We start from the raw sequence: 21,774 nt of genomic DNA on the forward strand, positions 1-21,774 counted from the left end.
TTGTAACTTTGGTCCAGATATGGACAAAAGTCCTGGAACTCCCTCCCTAACAGCACTGTGGGTGTACCTACACCACATGGACTGCAGCGGTTCAAGAAGGCAGCTCACCACCACCTTCTCAACGGCATCTAGGGATGGGCAATAAATGCTGACCCAGCCAGCGAAGCCCACATCCCATGAATGAATAAAAAAAAAGTTCTCAGGATATGGACAATGCTGCCAAGTTACACTTACTGCCCTTCCCAGTTGGCCCTGAGGGTAATAAATGCCATATGGTGAGCATTAAACCACGAAGTGGGTATTAAAGAGCACGCAATGGACTTGTTTACAGGATGTGGAGATATCCCTCAGTGACCTCGGTCACATCTTCAATAAAGTGGTTCCTTAGTCATGGGAAGGTTGGGGGGTGGGGGGCGGGGAGGGGCAATCCCTTTCGCAATGAGTTAGGGAACCTGTAAAAGAATTGGTACAGAGGTTTTAAGAGATGTAAAAGCGACCCAAACAAGCAGAAGAAGCAAGGGAGCGAGCTGAGTCCCGTGAATCTGACAGCAGCCCGTGTGTGTGTCCAGGGCTGACTTTTACTCAGTGAATTCTCTCCGCCCTGCAGATGTCGCTGGCCGGATTAGGAAGCTTGCTTCATTTCAGAAGCTTTGCCCCTTCCGCTAATCCACCCCCCACCCCACAACGTTTTGTGATTTGCTTCTGTCTCTGGTGAGCAGGCAAGTTCCCTGTCTGGAGCGGCTCTGACACTCCGCTTGGCACTTGCACCGGGACCTGCGGCTGGCAATGTCCATCTTGGGGAAGGACGGGTTCCTGTGCGCTGCTGCGCTGGGAGTGACTTTCACCGCTGGGCTCTGGCTGGGTAAGTGAGTGTAACATTCAGCCTGGATACATCTGATAGCAACTCCCCCCTCCAGAGTCGCGGCTTCCTCCCTCTGGCACCGCCTCTGGCTTTGAGCCTGATCCCTTGGTTAACCTGGGTTCGCTAGTTGTAAAGAAAACAAAAATAGCTGGAAAAACTCAGCAGGTCTGACAGCCTCTGCGGAGAGGAACACAGTTAACGTTTCGAGTTTCAAGACTCTTCAACAGAATTAAAGAAATATAGATAAGAGGTGAAATATAAGCTGGTTGTGGGGGGCGGGGGGGAGGGGTTGGTGGTGGGACAGGTAGAGCTGGATAGAGGGCCAGTGTTAGGTCGAGGCAAAGAAGAGATGCCAAAGATGTCACAGACAAAAGGACAAAGAGGTGTTGAAGATGGTGATATTAGCTAAGAAATGTGCTAATGGTGACATTAAGGGTAGAAAGCAGGACAAGCAAGGTACAGATAGCCCTAGTGGGGGGAAGGGATCGACATAGGCTAAAAGGTGGAGATAAAACAATGGATGGAAATAAATTTAAAAACTAATAACAGAAATAGGTGGGAAAAGGAAAATATATTTTAAAAATATATAAATAATTAGAAAAAAGGGGGGTCGGAAAGGGGGTGGGGATGGAGGAGAGAGTTCATGGTCTGAAGTTATTGAACTTTTTTTTCGCTAGTTATATCAGGGACAGAATGTTTCAGTGTTGAGTCTAGGGCAGGATCATTGGCCAGGGTTGTAGCTGGGTGTCTGGTGCCAGCTGCCCATGTCTGGTGTCTGGCATCTGGCGGTACCTGCAGGAAAGGACTGAGATTGTGAGAGTGCCAGCAAATAGTAGGGTTTGGATGGAGCTTTAATATCCTCCCCCCACCCCACACTCTCATTGCTTGGTAACAATCGTTTGCTTGGGTGTGAAATCACAGCCTGGAATCAAGAGGGAATAGCCACTGTAATTGAAGTAAATGAGATCAAATGAGGTGATGGCATAGTGGTATTGTCGCTGGGCAAGTAACGGACTGGATAATGCTCTGGGGACTTGGTTTGAATCCCACCATGGCAGATGGTAGAATTTGAATTCAATAAAAAAAAATGGATTCTTGTAAAGGCCCATCTGGTTTATTTAAGGGAAGGAAATCTGCTGGCTTGGGTCTGGCCTACATGTGACCCCAGATGTGGTTGACTCTTAAATGCCAATGCTAAATGGCAATTTTTTAAATAAATGAATGCCTGGCTGTAAAGAGGCCTTGCCCACAGTTTGTTTTTCTTTAGGTTACTTGGCACCTTGTGATGTGGTGAGGAACCTTGGTGACTTTCTACTTTCTGTATTTAGATCTTGTGGTGAGTCAGGTGCCAAAGCATGTTCAAAACAAAAATCATTCGAGCAAAAAAAAAAATTCCCTGCTTTATTCAAAGCTTTCTTTTTTCCCCCTATACTTTTATCAGTCTATCCCTTCCAAGTCACTCACCATCCTGACTTGGAAATATATCGCCGTTCCTTCACCCTGTCGCTGGGTCAAAATCCTGGAACTCCCTCCCTAACAGCACTGTGGGTGTGCCAACACCGCATGGACTGCAGTGGTTCAAGAAGGCAGCTCACCACCGCCTTCTCGAGGGGTAGCTAGGGATGGACAATAAATGCTGGCCCAGCCAGCGAAGCCCACATCCTGTGAATGAATTTTTTTTAAATTCCCATAGTGAATAGTGGATAACTAAAACAGGTTCCAGCTCTAATTGTGAACTTTCTGAAAGGTTCACAACTGGTTCTGAATCACTTCATGACATTAGTCAATCAAATCTGGCAAAGGCTCAGATGTTGAGCAGTGGGCACAGCACATACAAACATTATAGACAATGGAATTAACAGTGTAATTTATGCAAGTTAACGTACCTATCATATAATATATAAAAGCAAAATACTGGAGATGTTGGAAATCTGAAATAAAAACAAAGTGTTGCAAATACTCATCTGTGGAAGGAGAAACAGAGTTAGCATTTCAAGTCCAATATGACTTCTTCGGAACTATTATATATCTGGCTCTGGTTAGTTTGAATACTGCATTGAAGTTTGAGAATTGTTGATATCATATAATAATTTTGATACAAGTGAACTGTTTCCACTAGCATGAAGACTCAGATACGAGGTAGTTGGAAACAGGCCCAGAGAGGAAACAAGAATTTTTTGTTACTATGGAGCGAAACTATATCTAGAAAACACTCCCTGAAAGCTAGGGTAGAGGCAGATTCAATAGTGAGGAACTTGATGAATAGTTTAGGGGAGAAAAAATGCATGGCTATGGGGAAAGAGCAGGAGAGTGGATGTCAGGAAGATATAATTTTCATAATGATATTGGAATTTATTGTAAAATAGAGTAATAGTGGGATCTGTGTCTGTGTGTGTGTGTGTGTGTGTGTGTGTGTGTGTATGTGTGTGGGGGACTTAACTGAATTAAAGGCAGCTGGTCTGAAGGCTTTGATGTATCCGAAGATAAGCTAGGTTTGAAATGTTAAGTAGATAAACATGGGGAAAATGTTAGAATGGAAGGTGTAAAGGGAACGTTTGCATTTTAAAATAAACCAAACTAGCTTGAATTCAAAGGAGAGAGTGAAATTTTACACCTAGCCAGGAGAAGTTAGGAAACAGCATGTTTTTTCCCCAAAGATTACTGGTAAAATTGGTACTATGGTAGATTTCTATTATTAGAGAGGTAAAAGTCAAAGTGAAACAATGGGAATTTTCATTCAAAGGGGAAAATATGTATAAAGGAGTGAAGGTTGTGTGTAAGGGGAAGGCATTCTAAGATATAACATAAGTGTGAAAAGCCTCCAGCATCTAAGCCTCAAGCTGCTGTCTACAAGGAACTGAAGCTGAGAAAAACTCACTTTGAATGCAACTGTTCAGGGTATTATGTGTCACTTTGCCTGGGTCTGTTAAAACCTATGTGTCTCATTGTTGCCTTAACGAACGTGTAACTGGGGTTTAGATTAATTAGGGGATTTAGAAGTTATCATAGTAGTAATTTGTAGATCTATGTATGTGTTTAAAATTATTTCTTCTGTTAATAAAGGTTTAGTTTTGAAAGAGAACTATAAGACTTGGTGGCCTTCTTTTACTGAGTTCAAAGCCCGCATCTCAAAATAAGTAGAAATTGCAAATAGTTGTGGCAGCTGCTTCAAATTTCCCTCTGGGATTTGGGCATTTTTGGCATTTACCATCCTGCATAACATGTAACTAATTAGAATCTATAAATTAGACAGTTCTTTGAGTATGATTCTGTAATAGTGGTTGGAGTTTCCTGTTTCTGTGGCAATATTTTCCCTCATTTGTCCACTCCAATTATCATTTCTATTACGCACATGTTGTTTGCATTATTGTATAAATATTAAAGGCACACGAAGGCCACAAACCTGCACTACTTTTTCATATTTAGATGTTTTGGATGAATTTGTGTAAGAACTTTGTGCAACATGCCCTTTGCCTCTTTTTTGTAGGGAGAAAGTGGTTTTCACACCATTATTCAATTAGCAATATCTTTAAGAGCCACGGTGGCGCAAAAAGAGATCCTTTAATGGATTACGTGTTACAGAATTCTCTCCGAGAGCATCCAGCCCTGAAGAAGTTGAGGAAGGTCAGTGACTTTGCTATTAACTATTTGTGGGATTTAGTGCAATGCACAGAACAAAAATTAGTCGCCATTAAGTGATGAGGACTGGAAGTAGAAAGTGGGCTTAGTGATCTGGACAAATAATTTCACAGACAATAGTACGGGCCATCCAGGAAGAGTTGTGTTTGAGCAATTTGAACTGTGTGCTTGCGATTATGTGTTTCTCTTTCCTAGTGTAATGGCTGCTAGGAGTTAATCCAGCCTTCTAGCATGCCATGAATGATTTCTTCTATGGGGAGAATGACCCTATTTGTACTGATCCAACTGAGATAATAAGCTTGTGCCCAAGTCCTGACAAAAGTTGCTCTCATGTCAGTTCCTGCACCCTAAGGGGGAATGTTAGTGTAGTGGTAATGTTAGTAATCAGGAGGCATGAGTTCACACTCGCGCAGGATAAGTTCAAATCCCAATATAGTAGCTTCATTAATTTAATTAATTCAGTTAATTAAATAAATCTCGAATAAAAATCTAGTCTCAGAACTAGTGACTGATTATTTTTAAACAAAAAAATTACATTAAAATTAAAATTGTACTGTACAAAACATTTCAGCTTGGAAATTGCAGGAAATGCAATAAAATTCAGCTTGTCTCCATACAGCATGTTCCATTCTGAGGTGCATTAATACAATTTAATACTCTTGATATGTACAATATGCATTCCTTGTCAGACATACAGCCTGAGAACAAAATGTTCCAAATTGAAGATTCCAGAAAGTGCAATAGAATCCAGCTTTCTTCTATACTCCATGTTCCACTCTGAGGTGCCTCAATATAATTTCAACACTTTTGATATTTGAAATATACATTTCTTGTCAGGCGTACAGCCCAAGACGTTCTACACAGTTTCCAGCCCCTGTGAAACTACTGGTTCACTAATGTCCTTCAGGGGAGAAAATCTGCCGTGCTTACCTGGTCTGGCCTATATGTGACTCCAGGCCCACAGCAATGTGGTTGGCTCCTAACTGCCCCACGAAATGCCCCAACAAGCCAATCAGTTGTGCCAAACGACCATTTTGGATTGTCGCCTATCTGTTTTTGCCAGTTGTGCACAGGGTACTAGAATTTGTACTTTTGGTTATATGTGCCAAGTGTCTTTGCACAATGGGTGAGGAGATTTCTAGTTGCTATTTTGCTTTCATGTTCATTTACCTGGCCTGAAGAGGCTTAGTTTCTCTTGGTAGCACTCCAGTTAACACATTCACAAAAACTGCATCATTTTACCTCTTTTATGACTAAGAAGTTGAAGGTGGTACCAAAACTTACCATTAAAAGGGGTGTGTAACAGATACAAATCTGAATTTATCAGAAGATTTATGTACACATAAATCAAGCTGTGATCTGCTGTCAGATTGTTGCAGCCCAATTCTTGCGTGAAAATTTATCCACTGTAATTTGGACATGTGAAGTCTCCGTTTTTAATCATTCGCTTTTGTCTTATGATGGGGAAATTATCAAATTTCAAGCAGTTTTATCATTGGTGGCAGTTGGCACAGCCCTTGGCAAGAGTCAAAACAGGAAGAAACAAAACTGACACAAATAGCTTGTTTGTCCCCACTGACCATGAGCTAAAGACCACAACACATCTTCCAAGAAAAAGCAAAGCGTTCGGAAACCCCTTTCTCACTTTTATTCTTTTTAAAATGTCTTTTCAGCGGACTCTCCAAGATGAAAGGTATTTGATGATGGTGGCTTGTGAACAGGCTCAACTGATGGCCAACCTGGCGAAGCTTATTAAAGCAAAGAATGTGATTGAAATAGGTGCGTAAAGCCCCAACCGAGCCCTCAGTCCACTAGAGAACATTTGGCAGCTGGTTGGTGTATAAATCAATGTACATGGGTAAAGAATCATAAATATGGCACAGTGTATACTGAGGGTCCCTGCAGGTGACACACACTGAAAATACATCAGTGGGCATCCATAGGCTTCCAAAGCCAACAAAAATGTAACTTTGTACACCTTAATTGCATTAGCTGAAGTTTTGTAATAGAAAGGATATGTGATCTACAATTGCATTCAATGAAAAATTGCTTATTGTATTTGAACAAGACATTGGGTTTGGGGAGGTGGGGATGGTGGTAATGTTTGCAGGGATCATTTTAAATCAGTCCCTGTGATTCTCATTGGATTCTATACAATGTCTCAGTGTGTGTCTTAGTAAAGAAACTTCATGTCCCATTTTGAGATGGTTCCTATGTTCAGCAGCTAGTGTACAGCTGCAGTTCAAATAAAATACTTTTTAACAATAGGGCTTTCGATGTGGGTCGTGGGAGAGAAAGGGGTCTGATGCTGAAAATTCACTGGGAGGGCTCGGAGAAGTGAGTGCAAACTTGGTCAAGGATGGGTTTTGTGAAGGTGCTTAAAAGGACAGGGCAAAGATGGAAAGAAAGAATTGCATTTATATAGAACCTTTCATGTCTTCAGGAATGTCCCAGAATGCTTTATAGCTAATTACTTTTGAAGTGTAATCACTGTTGTAATGTAGGAAATGTAGCCAATTTGCACACAGCAAGCTCCCACACGCAGCAATGAGTTTAATGGTTAGATGACTATTGTAGTGATGATGGTTGGGGGATAAATATTGGCCAGGACACCAGGGAGAACTGTATTGCTTTTCAAAATATGTTGGGATCTTTTCAGCCAACCAGAGAGGGCAGATGGGGCTTTGGTGTAAAGTTTTGTCTTAAAGACAGTATATTAAAGTGTAATACACCTTCAATACTTCACTGGAGTGTCAGCCTAGATTTTGTAGTAAGGGCTTAAACCCATAACCTTCTGACTCAAAGGCAAGAGTTCTACCACTGAACCATAGCGAAAATCCTAGTCAGAGAGTGGAAGGGAGAATGCCTCAGGGAGTAGTGTTGAAAGGTGGGTTGTGGGGGTGTGCAGGATGCCAGAGTCAGGAGACAGGAAGGAATGGGAAGACCCATAAAGAGGAGAAAAGCTACAGCAGTGGGATGCACCAAAGTCATGGAGTGATTTGAAAATAAGGACTGTAATTCTGACCTCTTGGGGAATGGAGCCAATCTAGGTTACTTGGATGCCACATTTAAGTGGGACTAAAGATTGGTTTAACATGGGGGCATAAAAGACTTTTCTTCCATGAATGTATTAATCAGAGGGGAGCAGAGAAAACAAGACTCCTTTGAGGCCAGGGAGAAACATGCTATACAAATCCCATCATCTTTAGTACAAGGGACCCTATCATCAATTGTACCTTCCAGCCCCCCTGTGCAGAGTACAGAATCCAAGAAATTTCAGCCATTACTGTCTGTTCTTCAACTTTGGCGCTCTATGTATCCCACCCTCTATTCAACTGCTCCGCTTCAGCCACTATGATCTTGAGCTCTGGAATTACTTTGCTAAACCATTCTGCCCTCTCTCCACCTTAAGAACCTTTCGTAAAATCCACCTCTGTCCCTTCAGTCAACTCCTCAGACTTTTCTCCAATTTTCTGTAAGATACTGGGGGATGTTTGATAGAGTGAAAAGTGCTTGATAAGTTTCATCATTACCCTGAGCTGTGGTTTGCACATTATTGACCCAAGTACCTGTAAGAGAAGTCTTGTACATGGTTCAGTGGGTAACCTTCTTGGTTCTGAGTCAGAACCTTCAAGTCCCACTCCAAATGCTTGAGCAAAGTAGGCTGACAGTCTGAAGTGCCGTCTTTCATAGGAGATTTTAAACCAAGCCTGCCTCATCCTCTCAGGCGGACATACAAGATCCCATAGCACTACTTCGAAGAGCAGGGGAATTAGCCCTGGTGTCCTGGCCAATATTTATACCGCAACCAACAATGGATTTTTTTTTAAGTCATCAATATCACATTGCTATTTGTGGGAGCTTGCTGTGCACAAATGAACTGTAGTGTTTCCTATGTTACAATAGTGACTACACCTCAAAAATATTTTGGGATGCCCCGAGGCACTATATAGATTTTCTTGAACTGTGATTGAGGGGAAGTGGTGACGAAGAGGTAATGTCACTGGACTAATAACCCAGAGGCCCAGGCTAATGCTTTGGGGACATGGGTTATCATCTCACCACGGTAGCTGGTAGAATTTAAATTCAATTAATAAATCTTGGACATAAAGCTAGTCTCAGTAATGGTGACCTTGGTAAAAACCCATCTGTTCACTAATGCCCTTGAGGGAAGGAAATCTGCCATCCTTACCTGGTCTGGCCAGGATGTGATTCCAGACCCACAGCAATCTGGTTGATTCTTAAAAAGTCCCCTGAAGTGACCTAGCAAGCGACTCAGTTATACAGAAAAGTCAAACAGAAATAAAACCAGATGGACCCCACTCGGCATCAACGCACCCAACCCTGTCAATCCCACAACGTCCTCCTTACTAACATCTGATTCTCCTTGTTTCACCTGTACATAAACCACTGGTTTCTCCTGTCTCTGAACCTCAGAACCCACAGTACTTTTACTTCCAGAGCTTTTCTGTACCCCAACAATTCCTACAGATTTTTCCTGCAACCTCCAACACACTGACTTTGTGTGCCCCACTTTATTACAATGAAAACACCTCAATTTTCAAATGTCACTTCAACCTTCAGCATCTTCCTTTTTGTTAAAAAAAAATCTTCCTGGGAACTTCCAGCTACTCCTCTTCCCTGACCTTCCGTTCACCTTCCCACTTTTTATCCTTTTCCAATTTGAAAGTGTGACGAATAAAAGGTTTGGCTCTATGAACTAACTCATAATCATCAGCTATCTCAGCTGCTTGTTTTACAGAATCAACCCTCTGTTCCTCCACATGAGTTCTCACTACCGAAGAGATTGAATCTTTACATTCTTTCAAAAAAATGACTTCCCTAAGAGCTAAATAGTTTGTCTCTATTTTTAACACCCATATCCACTGATCAAAATTACTTTGTTTTACTCTTTCAAACTCAATATAAGTTTGCCCAGGCTGTATTCTCATATTCCTAAATTCCTGCCTGTATGCCTCAAGAACCAACTCATATGCACGCAAGATATCTTTTCTCACCACATCATAATTCACCGACATTTCTTCTGATAGCAAAGCACATACCTCAAGTGCCCTACCTAACAACTTAGACTGTAATAATAACATCCAGTTTCCTGTGTCTATTTCATCTGTTTACCTAGCTTCTCAAATCAAATAAAATATGCTTCAATATCTTTTTCCTCAAACTTTGGAAGAGCTTGTATAAATTTAAACATATCCCCACTTTTATCCTCACCTACTGACATCTCTCTTCTAACTGCCAACATTTTCAGTTGGAATTTGCTCTCTCTCTCTATCTCTTTTTCCTCCTCCATTTGCACAGTTTCTAATTCCTTTGCTTCTAATTCAAGCTTCTTCATTTGCAACTGAAGTCTCACTACCTCCAGCTGTGATACACTAGGGTCAAGTTTCACTTGCAACTGTAGATGCTGTGTTATACTTTTAACTATATCTGCAAGTAACCCCAATCTTAACTTGTTAGCTTACTTTTGGTTATTTTCTCCAACACAGTTATCTCTTCTACTCCTGGACAAGTCTTAGCAATTGCTAAAGCCACCTTGCAGTCTCACCACTTCTAAAATACCTCACCAACTCCTGAATTCAAAGTGCTTCTTGTACTTGTAACCTTAAGATTCACCAATTCCTAACCAATCGAGGAATTAGAAATATAATTTAGCCCGGCAAGAGCCCCCAGTTGTTAGCAGCCAGCCTTTTGGTAAAGCGGAGTTATTTAAAAATCCCAGAGGGAAACTTTAAACAACTGTCAAAACCTATAATTTTAAGTGTTATGTTTGAGATGCGACTCTAAATTCAGGAATCACACCAGTTCTGGAGGTTTTACTTTAAGCTAAATGAAACATTTTATTAATTGACACATATATATACATGGCTACAAATTACAACCATCATAACTTTTAACAAATTCCCAAACTAATCTCCATTCAGGCAACTGCAACTCACAGACATGACCAGATACCAGGCAAAGCATTTTCACCTTACAAATTCAAAATGAGGTTCTTTTCACTTTGGTTCCTGTGGATGCGTTTGGAGGCTTACAGCTACTTTTGACCTCACATTGCCTCTGCCCTGCACATACAAAACTGCTGAAGTTATACCTAACACCATTCATTGAATGTAAATTCTCATTGTATCACCAGCCCCTTTGAACTCCACCTTTTAACAATAAAACCCCTTTCATCGTACCAACTTTATTAGTAATATAAACATATTACTTGGTCTCTGCTAGCTAGGTGGTAGTTTTCCCCCCCGCTTCTTGAATGCTGTATTCAAAAAGTGCAAATGCGCGCTATCTCTCTTACATATCATAACTAGTATGCACCAAAGCACCCAGACTAGCTGGCTTTACTCCAATTAAGACACACCCACAGAGTAAACCTCTATTTTAAAAGAAAAATATTTTCCAACAATATATACATTAATAGCTTCATGACAATTAGAATAGATCTAGCACTCAAAACTGGGCATCATGAGGTATGGTGGGCCACCAGCAGCAGCAGGATTGTATTAAACGACATGACCTGGCATATCCCCCGCTCTACCATCACCATCAAGCCGAGGGATCAACACTGGTTCAAGGAAGAGTGCAGGAGGGTATGCCAGGAGCAGCATATCTAAAAATGAGGTGTCGACTGGTGAAGCTACAACACAGGACTACTTGCATACCGAATAGTAGAAGCAGCATTTAGTAGACAGAGCTAGGTGAACCCACAGCCATCGGATTAGATCTAAGCTCTGCAGTCCTGCCACATCCTGTTGTGAATAGTGGTGGACAATTAAACAGTTCACTGGAGGAGGCAGCTGCACAGATATCCCCATTCTCAATGATTGGAGAGCCCAGCACGTCAGTGCAAAAGACAAGGCTGAAGCATTTGCAACAATCTTCAGCCAGAAGTGCCAAGTGGTTGATCCATCTTGGCCTCCTGCTGAGGTCCCCAGGGTCACAGATGCCAGTCTTCAGCCAATTCGATTCACCCCATGTGATATCAAGAAACAGCTGAAGTCACTGGATACTGCAAAGGCTATGGGCCCTGGCAACATTCCAGCAGTAGTACTGAAGACTTGTGCCCCAGAACTTGCTGCACCCCTAGCCAAGCTGTTCCATTACAGCTACAACACTGGCATCTACCTGGCTATGTGGAAAAGATATGTCCTGTCCAGGAAAAGGAGGACAAATCCAATCTGGCCAATTGCCACCCCATCGATTTACTCTCGATCATTAACAAAGTGATGGAAGGTGTTGTCGACAGAGCTATCAAGCGGCACTTACTTCGCAATAACCTGCTCACTGACGCTCAGATTGGACTCTGCCAGGGTCACTCAGCTCCTGACCTCATTACAGCCTTGGTTCAAACATGGACAAAAGAGCTGAGCTCCGGAGGTGAGGTGGGAGTGACTGCCCTTGACATCAAGGCAACATTTGACTCAGTGTGGCATCAAGGAGCCCTAACAAAACTGAATGGGAATCAGGGGAAAACTGTCCACTGGTTGGAGTCATACCTGGCACAAAGGAACATGGTTGTAGTTGTTTGAGGTCAATAATCTCAGTCCCAGGAATCACTGCAGGAGTTCCTCAGGGTAGTGTCCTTGGCCCAACCATCTTCAGTTGCTTCATCAATGACCTTCCCTCCATCATAAGATCAGAAGTGGGGATGTTCACTGATGATTGCACAATGTTCAGCACCATTCACAACTCCTCAGATACTGAAGCAGCCCATGTCCATATGCAGCAAGACCTGGACAATATCCAGGCTTGGGCTGATAAGTGGCAACATTTATGCCACACAGCTGCCAGGCAATGACCATCTACAACAAGAGAGAATCTAACCATCTGGTATTGTCACTGGACTAGTATTCAGAGACCCAGGACAATACTTCAGGGACCAGGGTTCGAATCCCACCATGGCAGATGGTGAAATTTGAATTCGATAAAAATCTGGAATCAAAAGTCTAATGATCTGGTTCACTAATGTCCTTTAGGGAAGGAAATCTGCTGTCCTTACCTGGCCTGGCCTACATGTGAATCCAAACCCACAGCAATGTGGTTGACTCTTAATTGCCCTTGTTCAGAGGGCATTTAGGTATGGGCAAAAAATGCTGGCATAGCCAGCGATGCCCTCGTCCCATAAATGAATAAAAAAAAGATCAATTCTGCACCAGACGCTGGGCTTTCTCCTCCTCAGTGCTGCAAACCCCATAAACTAGTTTTAGATCTGCTGAACATCTCATTCATTAAAAACCAGCATTAACAGATAAGGTCCAAATCTATTCACAGTAGAAATGTAACAATTAGACAACAATCCAATGTACCAATCAGAAATTGCTGACGTTTTAACTTCTGTTCTACCTTCCTCTAGGTGAAGATAATGTGAACTTTACAAGATGATTATGTTTTAAAACGTCTCCTTTAATTGATGCTGAAATAGAATATTCTGGATAGGGGGGATGGTGGTCATACTAAACCTCTGCCCAGACTAAAACTTAAAAAAGAACATAAATCAAACATTAATTAATAGGCAACTAATACACCAAACTAAAGAAAAGATACTTTCACATTAACTAATTAAAACAATTGAGATACCTCTTACATTTCCTTTTGCTATGCATCGCACTTCTGGCAAATGTGTAGCAATACAAGATTAAGTTCCAAGCTACTCCCAGATTTCCAACAGGCTCACTTCTCCCTGCAACATCAGGTCAAATTTCCCAACAGCCTTCGAAAATCGTTCCACTCAGCCCAAGTATTCCAGACCAGCTTTCACCAATAAGGCCCACTTATGCGACTCCTTGTTCCTTAATTCTCCAAAAGTCCCGTCCATTCTGTCCTCTTCTTTTTGAAGAGAAAACCAGTTCTCACCAGCATCCTGCTTGGGTAATAACACAAAAATAGCCTTTTCTCAAAGCAGCAGCCCTCCTATTGTGAGGTACTCTGTGAAGGTGTGAGAACTGTCACTTGATATTTTAATAGGTTTCTGTTTGGGTTTCTTTCCCCATGGCAACCAGATCACCTGGGCCTGTCTCTTGGCAAAAGTTTAGTATGACACCATCCCCTTGTCCAGAACATTCTGTTTCACCTTAAATTAGAAGACATTTTAAAACCTAACCCGCCTTGTAAAGTTAAACACTTGCAACAAACGTAAATGCCTCCTTCATAGCCTTCACCAAGAAGGTAGGACAGAGGTTAAAACCCTGTAGTGCTGAAACTAGGGTCGTTTTCTGATTGGCACATTGTCGCTGTTCCAATTGATACCAATCCAATCTGTCTACTTGTTACATCCCAATTGTAGATTTAGATCATATCTGTAATTGCAGATTAAGTTGGCAATGAATCTAAAACCCGGTTGTGGGGCTTGCAGCACTGAGAAGGGGAAGACTTAGCTGCTCAGTGCTGGTGCAGCATTGACCTGTGTAGAACAGGTCAGTGGGTTTGGTGGGTAAGAGGATACCTGGTGTGGCAGCGACCCTGGTACTATTTGTGCAACTCTCCGAGTTCTCCTCCTGGTCTTTTTCCCTTAAATTAACGTTGTCAAACAGATTATCTGGTTGTTATCATATTGTTGTTTAAAGGAGCTAGCTATAAGCAGCTTGACTGCTTCATGTCCTACATTACAGTAGTTACTACACTTTATTGGTATGATGAAGTCACAATACCTGCTTGAAATAAAGATAAAGACTAAGACTTGCTTCTTCCGACAGAGTTTTAATTTGGTCAATAAAACTCTACAGAGAGCTTATCTCACCTGCTTTCTCTTTTATTCTTTTGAGCAACCAATTAAACTAAAGTAACATAACAAGGGGCAAATTAAAAGAGCAGCCCCTTAAAGGGATACTGCAAAAGGAAAGACTAATCTTAAAGGAAACTTACAATAAAGTTTTCCTGCAACTGTACAGGACATTGGTGAGACCACATCTGAAATATTTGTTTTCTGTTTTACACATTCCAGTGGGTACTTAGCTAGTTAGTTAATAATTACCAATGGAAAGTCCTTATGAGTTAATTATTTCCTTCTCCAGTATGGACTGTTGTCTATCTTTATACAAGATATAGGAATGTTGTTGAGCGACAGGCAATGACAATATCTGACTCAATTGCTTAACATTTTAAATCCAGAAACGTCTTTCATTTAACTGATGGACTTTGAATCAGATAACTGTGAAGTCTCTGATCATATGATGTGATCTAATAGACACCCCAAAAAGGTAATCAGTTTTCATCACTGCCCTGCACTTCATAGGGGAAGGGATCAATAAGTCCCCTTGTAAAAATGCATTAGAAGCAGTTCAAGAAGTCTCACTCAACTCATTACTGGGATGAGGGGCTTATCTTATGAAAGATTGAACAGGTTGGGCCTATACCCATTGGAGTTTAGAAGAATGAGAGGCGATGTCATTGAAACATTTAAGAACCTGAGGGGACTTGATAGGGAGATACCAGGTGGATGTTTCCTCTTGTGGAGGAGTCTGGAACTAGGAGACACAGCTTAAGAATAAGAGGTATGCCTTTTAAAACAGAGATTAGGACAATTTTTTCTTCTCTGAGGGTGGTTAGTCTGTGGAATTCTCTTCCCCAGAAAGCAGTGTAGGTTGGGTCATTGAATTTATTCAAGGCTGAGTTAGACAGATTTATGATAGACAAGGGAGCCCAGGGTAATGGGGGGTAGCAGTCAGCAAAGTGGAGTTACAACCACAACCAGATCAGCCATGATCTTATTGAATGGCAGAACAGGCTCGAAGGGCTGAGCGGCCTTCTCCTGCTCCTGGGTCCTATGTTCCTAAGTCAAGTTCCTTCCTCCTATTCCCTGTTAGATGAGATCCATCATTGCTGTATCGTTGCTTGTGATTTGAGCTGAAGTCAGCACTGTTTTTTGAGGGAGAGAGGAAAAGGGGAATGAGCAGCTCATGTAGAGCAGCAGTGTGAACTGTTTGCAAATTTAGGCAACTTTAGTTAGATTTTTGTGGTGTCTTTGTAGAGGAGACAGATCAGATTGTACCAGCAAATCTTAGTGAACTGTTCTTGGTTTAGATATTTCCCCTCTTTAGTTTAATCATTCAATATTCGGCTTGTTTTGCTTCTGCAGGTGTCTACACTGGATATAACACCTTGAACATGGCTCTTGCAATACCAGATGATGGAAAAATCATTGCCTGTGATATCAATTTGGAGTTTGCCAAGATTGGAATGCCATTTTGGAAGGAGGTGAGAAAAGATTTCCATACTGCTTGTGAGCAGTAGGTTGCTGGTTTTCAAGCTAACATAAATTCAAATTAATATTTTTGTAGCCGCAAAAATGAAACAATTCACTGTACCTTTGGAGGAGAGGTATAGGAATAGGCCATTCAGCCCCTTAAACCTGTTTTGCCATTCAATGACTTGTATAAGTTTAGTATTGCTCACTTTGATGTTTTCCCCCATACCCTTATTTATAAACCCAGGACCTCCAAAAACTTTTAAACAAGTGAAGAGGGCACTCAGTAGAGCACATATCTCCACTGCACTGGGTTAACTCAACATTATCATTATTATGACGCAGCTCTTCCTTGAGGGTTTTCCCTGCCTGGTTAATGCTCTGTAACTACAAAGCTGAAAAAAGAAATATTTTTATTAAGAGCCTCCAGCTCACTGAGGAGGTTTCAGGCCAATCCGCATCCAACAACCTGCTCTGAAAACTCTGCTCACATCTTGACAGCTGTGACAAATTCCACCACAGCAACTAAGACAATCCACAACATTCTAAAACAATCAACAACATCCTAAATCAAACAACCCACAGCATTCTTTTTTTTTAAAAAAGTTCAACTCACCCCATCTCCCAATGTTAACAGATCCTTTAACAAATTTCTAACATCCAGGCCTGGATCTGCACCTTCACCAGTAACAAATCAGTCCTTCCTTTGGGCTATACCATACCTGTGTACCAAGTTTTGTTGAAATCGGTCCATTCGTTTTTGAGATATATTGTTTACAAACAGACAAACAGGGGCAAAAACGTTACCTTTGCCCACTTTCAGCGATGGAGGTAAGAACAGCCTTGCCAATTTGCTCTCACTTTTAGACAACTGTGTATCTGAGCTCTCCCAACTCTGCGCTTCTCACTTTAAAGTATTACCATTCCCTTAAATCTCAGTGAGACGTACGTATGTATGTTGAGATGTACTGTGATTTCTTTTTTAATTAAAGAAGTACTGTCCCTTCAGACTGCAGCCATACCTATTCTAATTATCAAGACCTTCTGAAGACCTTAGCAGAGGCAATGCCTCAACTTGTGCTTTGAGAATAGCATTGAGAGAGAGGATTACATACCTGGCATTGGTTGACAGGATTGATTCTTATGGTGAGCAACAGAACTGTAATTTCTCGGGTGAAGCCTCTCTGGAAACTGAGTCTTCCAGAACGAGAACTGAATTCTGTGGGTAGAATTTTGCCCTCGTCGGGTGGTGGGGGTGGTCAGAAATCTGACCACTGCCCACGATTGGGGCCTGACCGCGATTTCCCGCTGGTGAGCCAATGTCACGCGGCTCGTCACTGGCCAGGAAGGGCCGGGCGGGGGTGGGGTCCCGTCGGCCGCTGGGTCCAATGGCGGCCCGCGGCCTGTTTAAAACCGGCCCAGGCAGCCCCAGAAAGGCTGCTGGGGAAGAGCGGAGTCCAGTTTGTCAGCCAACGCCAGGCGGGAGGGCACTCGGCTCCCCCGTTTCTCTGACGAGTGCCTCGGTACCCTCTTGGAGGAGGTGGCTGCCAGACGGGGCACCCTTGGCCCCAGATTTTGGAGGAGGTGGCTGCCCAGGTGAGCAGCCACAACCTGGTGCGGTGCCCCTGGGTGCAGTGCCGAAAGCGCTTCAGTGACCTGCTGCTGTCAGGAATGGTGAGTACCAGGAAGATCTGAAGAAGAGTCATACGGACTCGAAACGTTATCTCTGTCCCTCTCTCCACAGATGCTGCCAAACCTACTGAGTTTTTCCAGCATTTTTTGTTTTTGTTTGTGGGTGAGTGTCAGGAGTGTCAGGAGTGTCAGGAGTGTCGGAGTGTCGGAGTGTCGGAGTGTCGGAGTGTCAGGAGTGTCGGAGTGTCGGAGTGTCAGGAGTGTCGGAGTGTCAGGAGTGTCAGGAGTGTCAGGAGTGTCAGGAGTGTCGGAGTGTCGGAGTGTCGGAGTGTCGGAGTGTCAGGAGTGTCAGGAGTGTCAGGAGTGTCGGAGTGTCGGAGTGTCAGGAGTGTCAGGAGTGTCAGGAGTGTCGGAGTGTCGGAGTGTCGGAGTGTCGGAGTGTCGGAGTGTCAGGAGTGTGTCAGGAGTGTGTCAGGAGTGTGTCAGGAGTGTGTCAGGAGTGTGTCAGGAGTGTGTCAGGAGTGTGTCAGGAGTGTCGGAGTGTCAGGAGTGTCAGGAGTGTCAGGAGTGTCAGGAGTGTCGGAGTGTCGGAGTGTCGGAGTGTCGGAGTGTCGGAGTGTCGGGAGTGTCAGGAGTGTGTCAGGAGTGTGTCAGGAGTGTGTCAGGAGTGTCGGAGTGTCGGAGTGTCGGAGTGTCGGAGTGTCGGAGTGTCGGAGTGTCGGAGTGTCAGGAGTGTGTCAGGAGTGTGTCAGGAGTGTGTCAGGAGTGTGTCAGGAGTGTGTCAGGAGTGTGTCAGGAGTGTCGGAGTGTCAGGAGTGTCAGGAGTGTCAGGAGTGTCAGGAGTGTCGGAGTGTCGGAGTGTCGGAGTGTCGGAGTGTCGGAGTGTCGGGAGTGTCAGGAGTGTGTCAGGAGTGTGTCAGGAGTGTGTCAGGAGTGTCGGAGTGTCGGAGTGTCGGAGTGTCAGGAGTGTCAGGAGTGTGTCAGGAGTGTGAGGAGTGTGAGGAGTGTGAGGAGTGTGAGGAGTGTGAGGAGTGTGAGGAGTGTGAGGAGTGTCCGAGTGTCGGAGTGTCGGAGTGTCGGAGTGTCAGGAGTGTCAGGAGTGTCAGGAGTGTCAGGAGTGTCAGGAGTGTCAGGAGTGTGTCAGGAGTGTGTCAGGAGTGTGTCAGGAGTGTGTCAGGAGTGTCAGGAGTGTCAGGAGTGTCAGGAGTGTCGGGAGTGTGTCAGGAGTGTGTCAGGAGTGTGTCAGGAGTGTCGGAGTGTCGGAGTGTCGGAGTGTCAGGAGTGTCAGGAGTGTCAGGAGTGTCGGAGTGTCGGAGTGTCGGAGTGTCGGAGTGTCGGAGTGTCGGAGTGTCAGGAGTGTGTCAGGAGTGTCAGGAGTGTCAGGAGTGTCGGAGTGTCGGAGTGTCGGAGTGTCGGAGTGTCGGAGTGTCAGGAGTGTCGGAGTGTCGGAGTGTCGGAGTGTCGGAGTGTCAGGAGTGTGTCAGGAGTGTCAGGAGTGTCAGGAGTGTCGGAGTGTCGGAGTGTCGGAGTGTCGGAGTGTCGGAGTGTCGGAGTGTCAGGAGTGTCAGGAGTGTCAGAGTGTCAGAGTGTCAGGAGTGTCAGAGTGTCGGAGTGTCGGAGTGTCAGAGTGTCGGAGTGTCGGAGTGTCGGAGTGTCGGAGTGTCAGGAGTGTCAGGAGTGTCAGGAGTGTCAGGAGTGTCAGGAGTGTCCGGAGTGTCAGGAGTGTCGGAGTGTCGGAGTGTCGGAGTGTCGGAGTGTCAGAGTGTCAGAGTGTCAGAGTGTCAGAGTGTCAGAGTGTCAGAGTGTCAGGAGTGTCAGGAGTGTCAGGAGTGTCAGGAGTGTCAGGAGTGTCAGGAGTGTCAGAGTGTCAGGAGTGTCAGAGTGTCAGAGTGTCAGAGTGTCAGGAGTGTCAGAGTGTCAGAGTGTCAGAGTGTCAGGAGTGTCCGAGTGTCGGAGTGTCAGGAGTGTCAGGAGTGTCAGAGTGTCAGAGTGTCAGGAGTGTCAGAGTGTCAGGAGTGTCAGGAGTGTCAGGAGTGTCAGGAGTGTCAGGAGTGTCGGAGTGTCGGAGTGTCGGAGTGTCGGAGTGTCAGGAGTGTCAGAGTGTCAGGAGTGTCGGAGTGTCGGAGTGTCGGAGTGTCGGAGTGTCGGAGTGTCAGGAGTGTCAGAGTGTCAGAGTGTCAGAGTGTCAGAGTGTCAGAGTGTCAGAGTGTCAGAGTGTCAGAGTGTCAGAGTGTCAGAGTGTCAGAGTGTCAGGAGTGTCAGGAGTGTCAGGAGTGTCAGAGTGTCAGGAGTGTCAGAGTGTCAGAGTGTCAGAGTGTCAGAGTGTCAGAGTGTCAGAGTGTCAGAGTGTCAGAGTGTCAGAGTGTCAGGAGTGTCAGGAGTGTCAGGAGTGTCAGGAGTGTCAGGAGTGTCAGAGTGTCAGGAGTGTCAGAGTGTCAGAGTGTCAGAGTGTCAGGAGTGTCAGAGTGTCAGAGTGTCAGAGTGTCAGGAGTGTCCGAGTGTCGGAGTGTCAGGAGTGTCAGGAGTGTCAGAGTGTCAGAGTGTCAGGAGTGTCGGAGTGTCAGGAGTGTCAGGAGTGTCCGAGTGTCGGAGTGTCAGGAGTGTCAGGAGTGTCAGGAGTGTCAGGAGTGTCCGAGTGTCGGAGTGTCAGGAGTGTCAGGAGTGTCAGAGTGTCAGAGTGTCAGGAGTGTCAGAGTGTCAGGAGTGTCAGGAGTGTCAGGAGTGTCAGGAGTGTCAGAGTGTCAGAGTGTCAGAGTGTCAGAGTGTCAGAGTGTCAGAGTGTCAGAGTGTCAGGAGTGTCAGGAGTGTCAGGAGTGTCAGAGTGTCAGGAGTGTCAGAGTGTCAGGAGTGTCAGAGTGTCAGGAGTGTCCGAGTGTCGGAGTGTCGGAGTGTCGGAGTGTCGGAGTGTCGGAGTGTCAGGAGTGTCAGGAGTGTCAGAGTGTCAGAGTGTCAGAGTGTCAGAGTGTCAGAGTGTCAGAGTGTCAGAGTGTCAGAGTGTCAGGAGTGTCGGAGTGTCAGGAGTGTCAGGAGTGTCAGAGTGTCAGAGTGTCAGGAGTGTCAGAGTGTCAGAGTGTCAGAGTGTCAGAGTGTCAGGAGTGTCAGAGTGTCAGAGTGTCAGAGTGTCAGAGTGTCAGGAGTGTCAGGAGTGTCAGGAGTGTCAGGAGTGTCAGGAGTGTCAGGAGTGTCAGGAGTGTCAGGAGTGTCAGGAGTGTCAGAGTGTCAGGAGTGTCAGAGTGTCAGAGTGTCAGAGTGTCAGAGTGTCAGAGTGTCAGGAGTGTCAGGAGTGTCAGGAGTGTCAGAGTGTCAGGAGTGTCAGAGTGTCAGAGTGTCAGAGTGTCAGGAGTGTCAGGAGTGTCAGAGTGTCAGAGTGTCAGAGTGTCAGGAGTGTCCGAGTGTCGGAGTGTCAGGAGTGTCAGGAGTGTCAGAGTGTCAGGAGTGTCAGAGTGTCAGAGTGTCAGGAGTGTCAGGAGTGTCAGGAGTGTCAGGAGTGTCGGAGTGTCGGAGTGTCGGAGTGTCGGAGTGTCGGAGTGTCGGAGTGTCGGAGTGTCGGAGTGTCGGAGTGTCAGGAGTGTCAGAGTGTCAGAGTGTCAGAGTGTCAGGAGTGTCCGAGTGTCGGAGTGTCGGAGTGTCGGAGTGTCGGAGTGTCGGAGTGTCGGAGTGTCGGAGTGTCGGAGTGTCAGGAGTGTCAGGAGTGTCAGAGTGTCAGAGTGTCAGAGTGTCAGAGTGTCAGAGTGTCAGGAGTGTCAGGAGTGTCAGGAGTGTCAGGAGTGTCAGGAGTGTCAGGAGTGTCAGGAGTGTCAGGAGTGTCAGGAGTGTCGGAGTGTCGGAGTGTCGGAGTGTCGGAGTGTCGGAGTGTCGGAGTGTCGGAGTGTCGGAGTGTCGGAGTGTCAGGAGTGTCAGAGTGTCAGAGTGTCAGAGTGTCAGGAGTGTCAGAGTGTCGGAGTGTCGGAGTGTCAGGAGTGTCAGAGTGTCAGAGTGTCAGGAGTGTCAGGAGTGTCAGAGTGTCAGAGTGTCAGAGTGTCAGAGTGTCAGAGTGTCAGGAGTGTCAGGAGTGTCAGGAGTGTCAGGAGTGTCAGGAGTGTCAGGAGTGTCAGGAGTGTCAGAGTGTCAGGAGTGTCAGAGTGTCAGAGTGTCAGAGTGTCAGGAGTGTCAGGAGTGTCAGAGTGTCAGAGTGTCAGAGTGTCAGGAGTGTCCGAGTGTCGGAGTGTCAGGAGTGTCAGGAGTGTCAGAGTGTCAGAGTGTCAGGAGTGTCAGAGTGTCAGGAGTGTCAGGAGTGTCAGGAGTGTCAGGAGTGTCGGAGTGTCGGAGTGTCGGAGTGTCGGAGTGTCAGGAGTGTCAGAGTGTCAGGAGTGTCCGAGTGTCCGAGTGTCGGAGTGTCGGAGTGTCGGAGTGTCGGAGTGTCAGGAGTGTCAGGAGTGTCAGAGTGTCAGAGTGTCAG

At 45.0% G+C, this 21,774-nt stretch overlaps 1 protein-coding gene across 2 annotated transcripts in view; it reads left to right on the forward strand.

Moving 5' to 3' along the window:
* Nucleotides 1–708: 708 nt before the first annotated feature.
* The window catches only part of comtd1 (catechol-O-methyltransferase domain containing 1), a 74,913-nt gene continuing 53,847 nt past the window's right edge, over nt 709–21,774 (forward strand). The window contains exons 1-4 of one of the 2 annotated variants that reach the window (XM_041176436.1): nt 709–862; nt 4,350–4,486; nt 6,175–6,280; nt 15,597–15,715. In XM_041176436.1, coding sequence (XP_041032370.1) covers nt 787–862; nt 4,350–4,486; nt 6,175–6,280; nt 15,597–15,715 — 438 coding nt within the window. In that variant the 5' untranslated portion in view covers nt 709–786. Of the gene's footprint in view, nt 867–4,349; nt 4,487–6,174; nt 6,281–15,596; nt 15,716–21,774 lie in introns of both variants that reach the window. The other variant, XM_041176437.1, reaches the window with a different exon arrangement.

The sequence above is a fragment of the Carcharodon carcharias genome, chromosome 28 (genome assembly GCF_017639515.1).
Source record: "Carcharodon carcharias isolate sCarCar2 chromosome 28, sCarCar2.pri, whole genome shotgun sequence".
NCBI lineage: Eukaryota > Metazoa > Chordata > Chondrichthyes > Lamniformes > Lamnidae > Carcharodon > Carcharodon carcharias.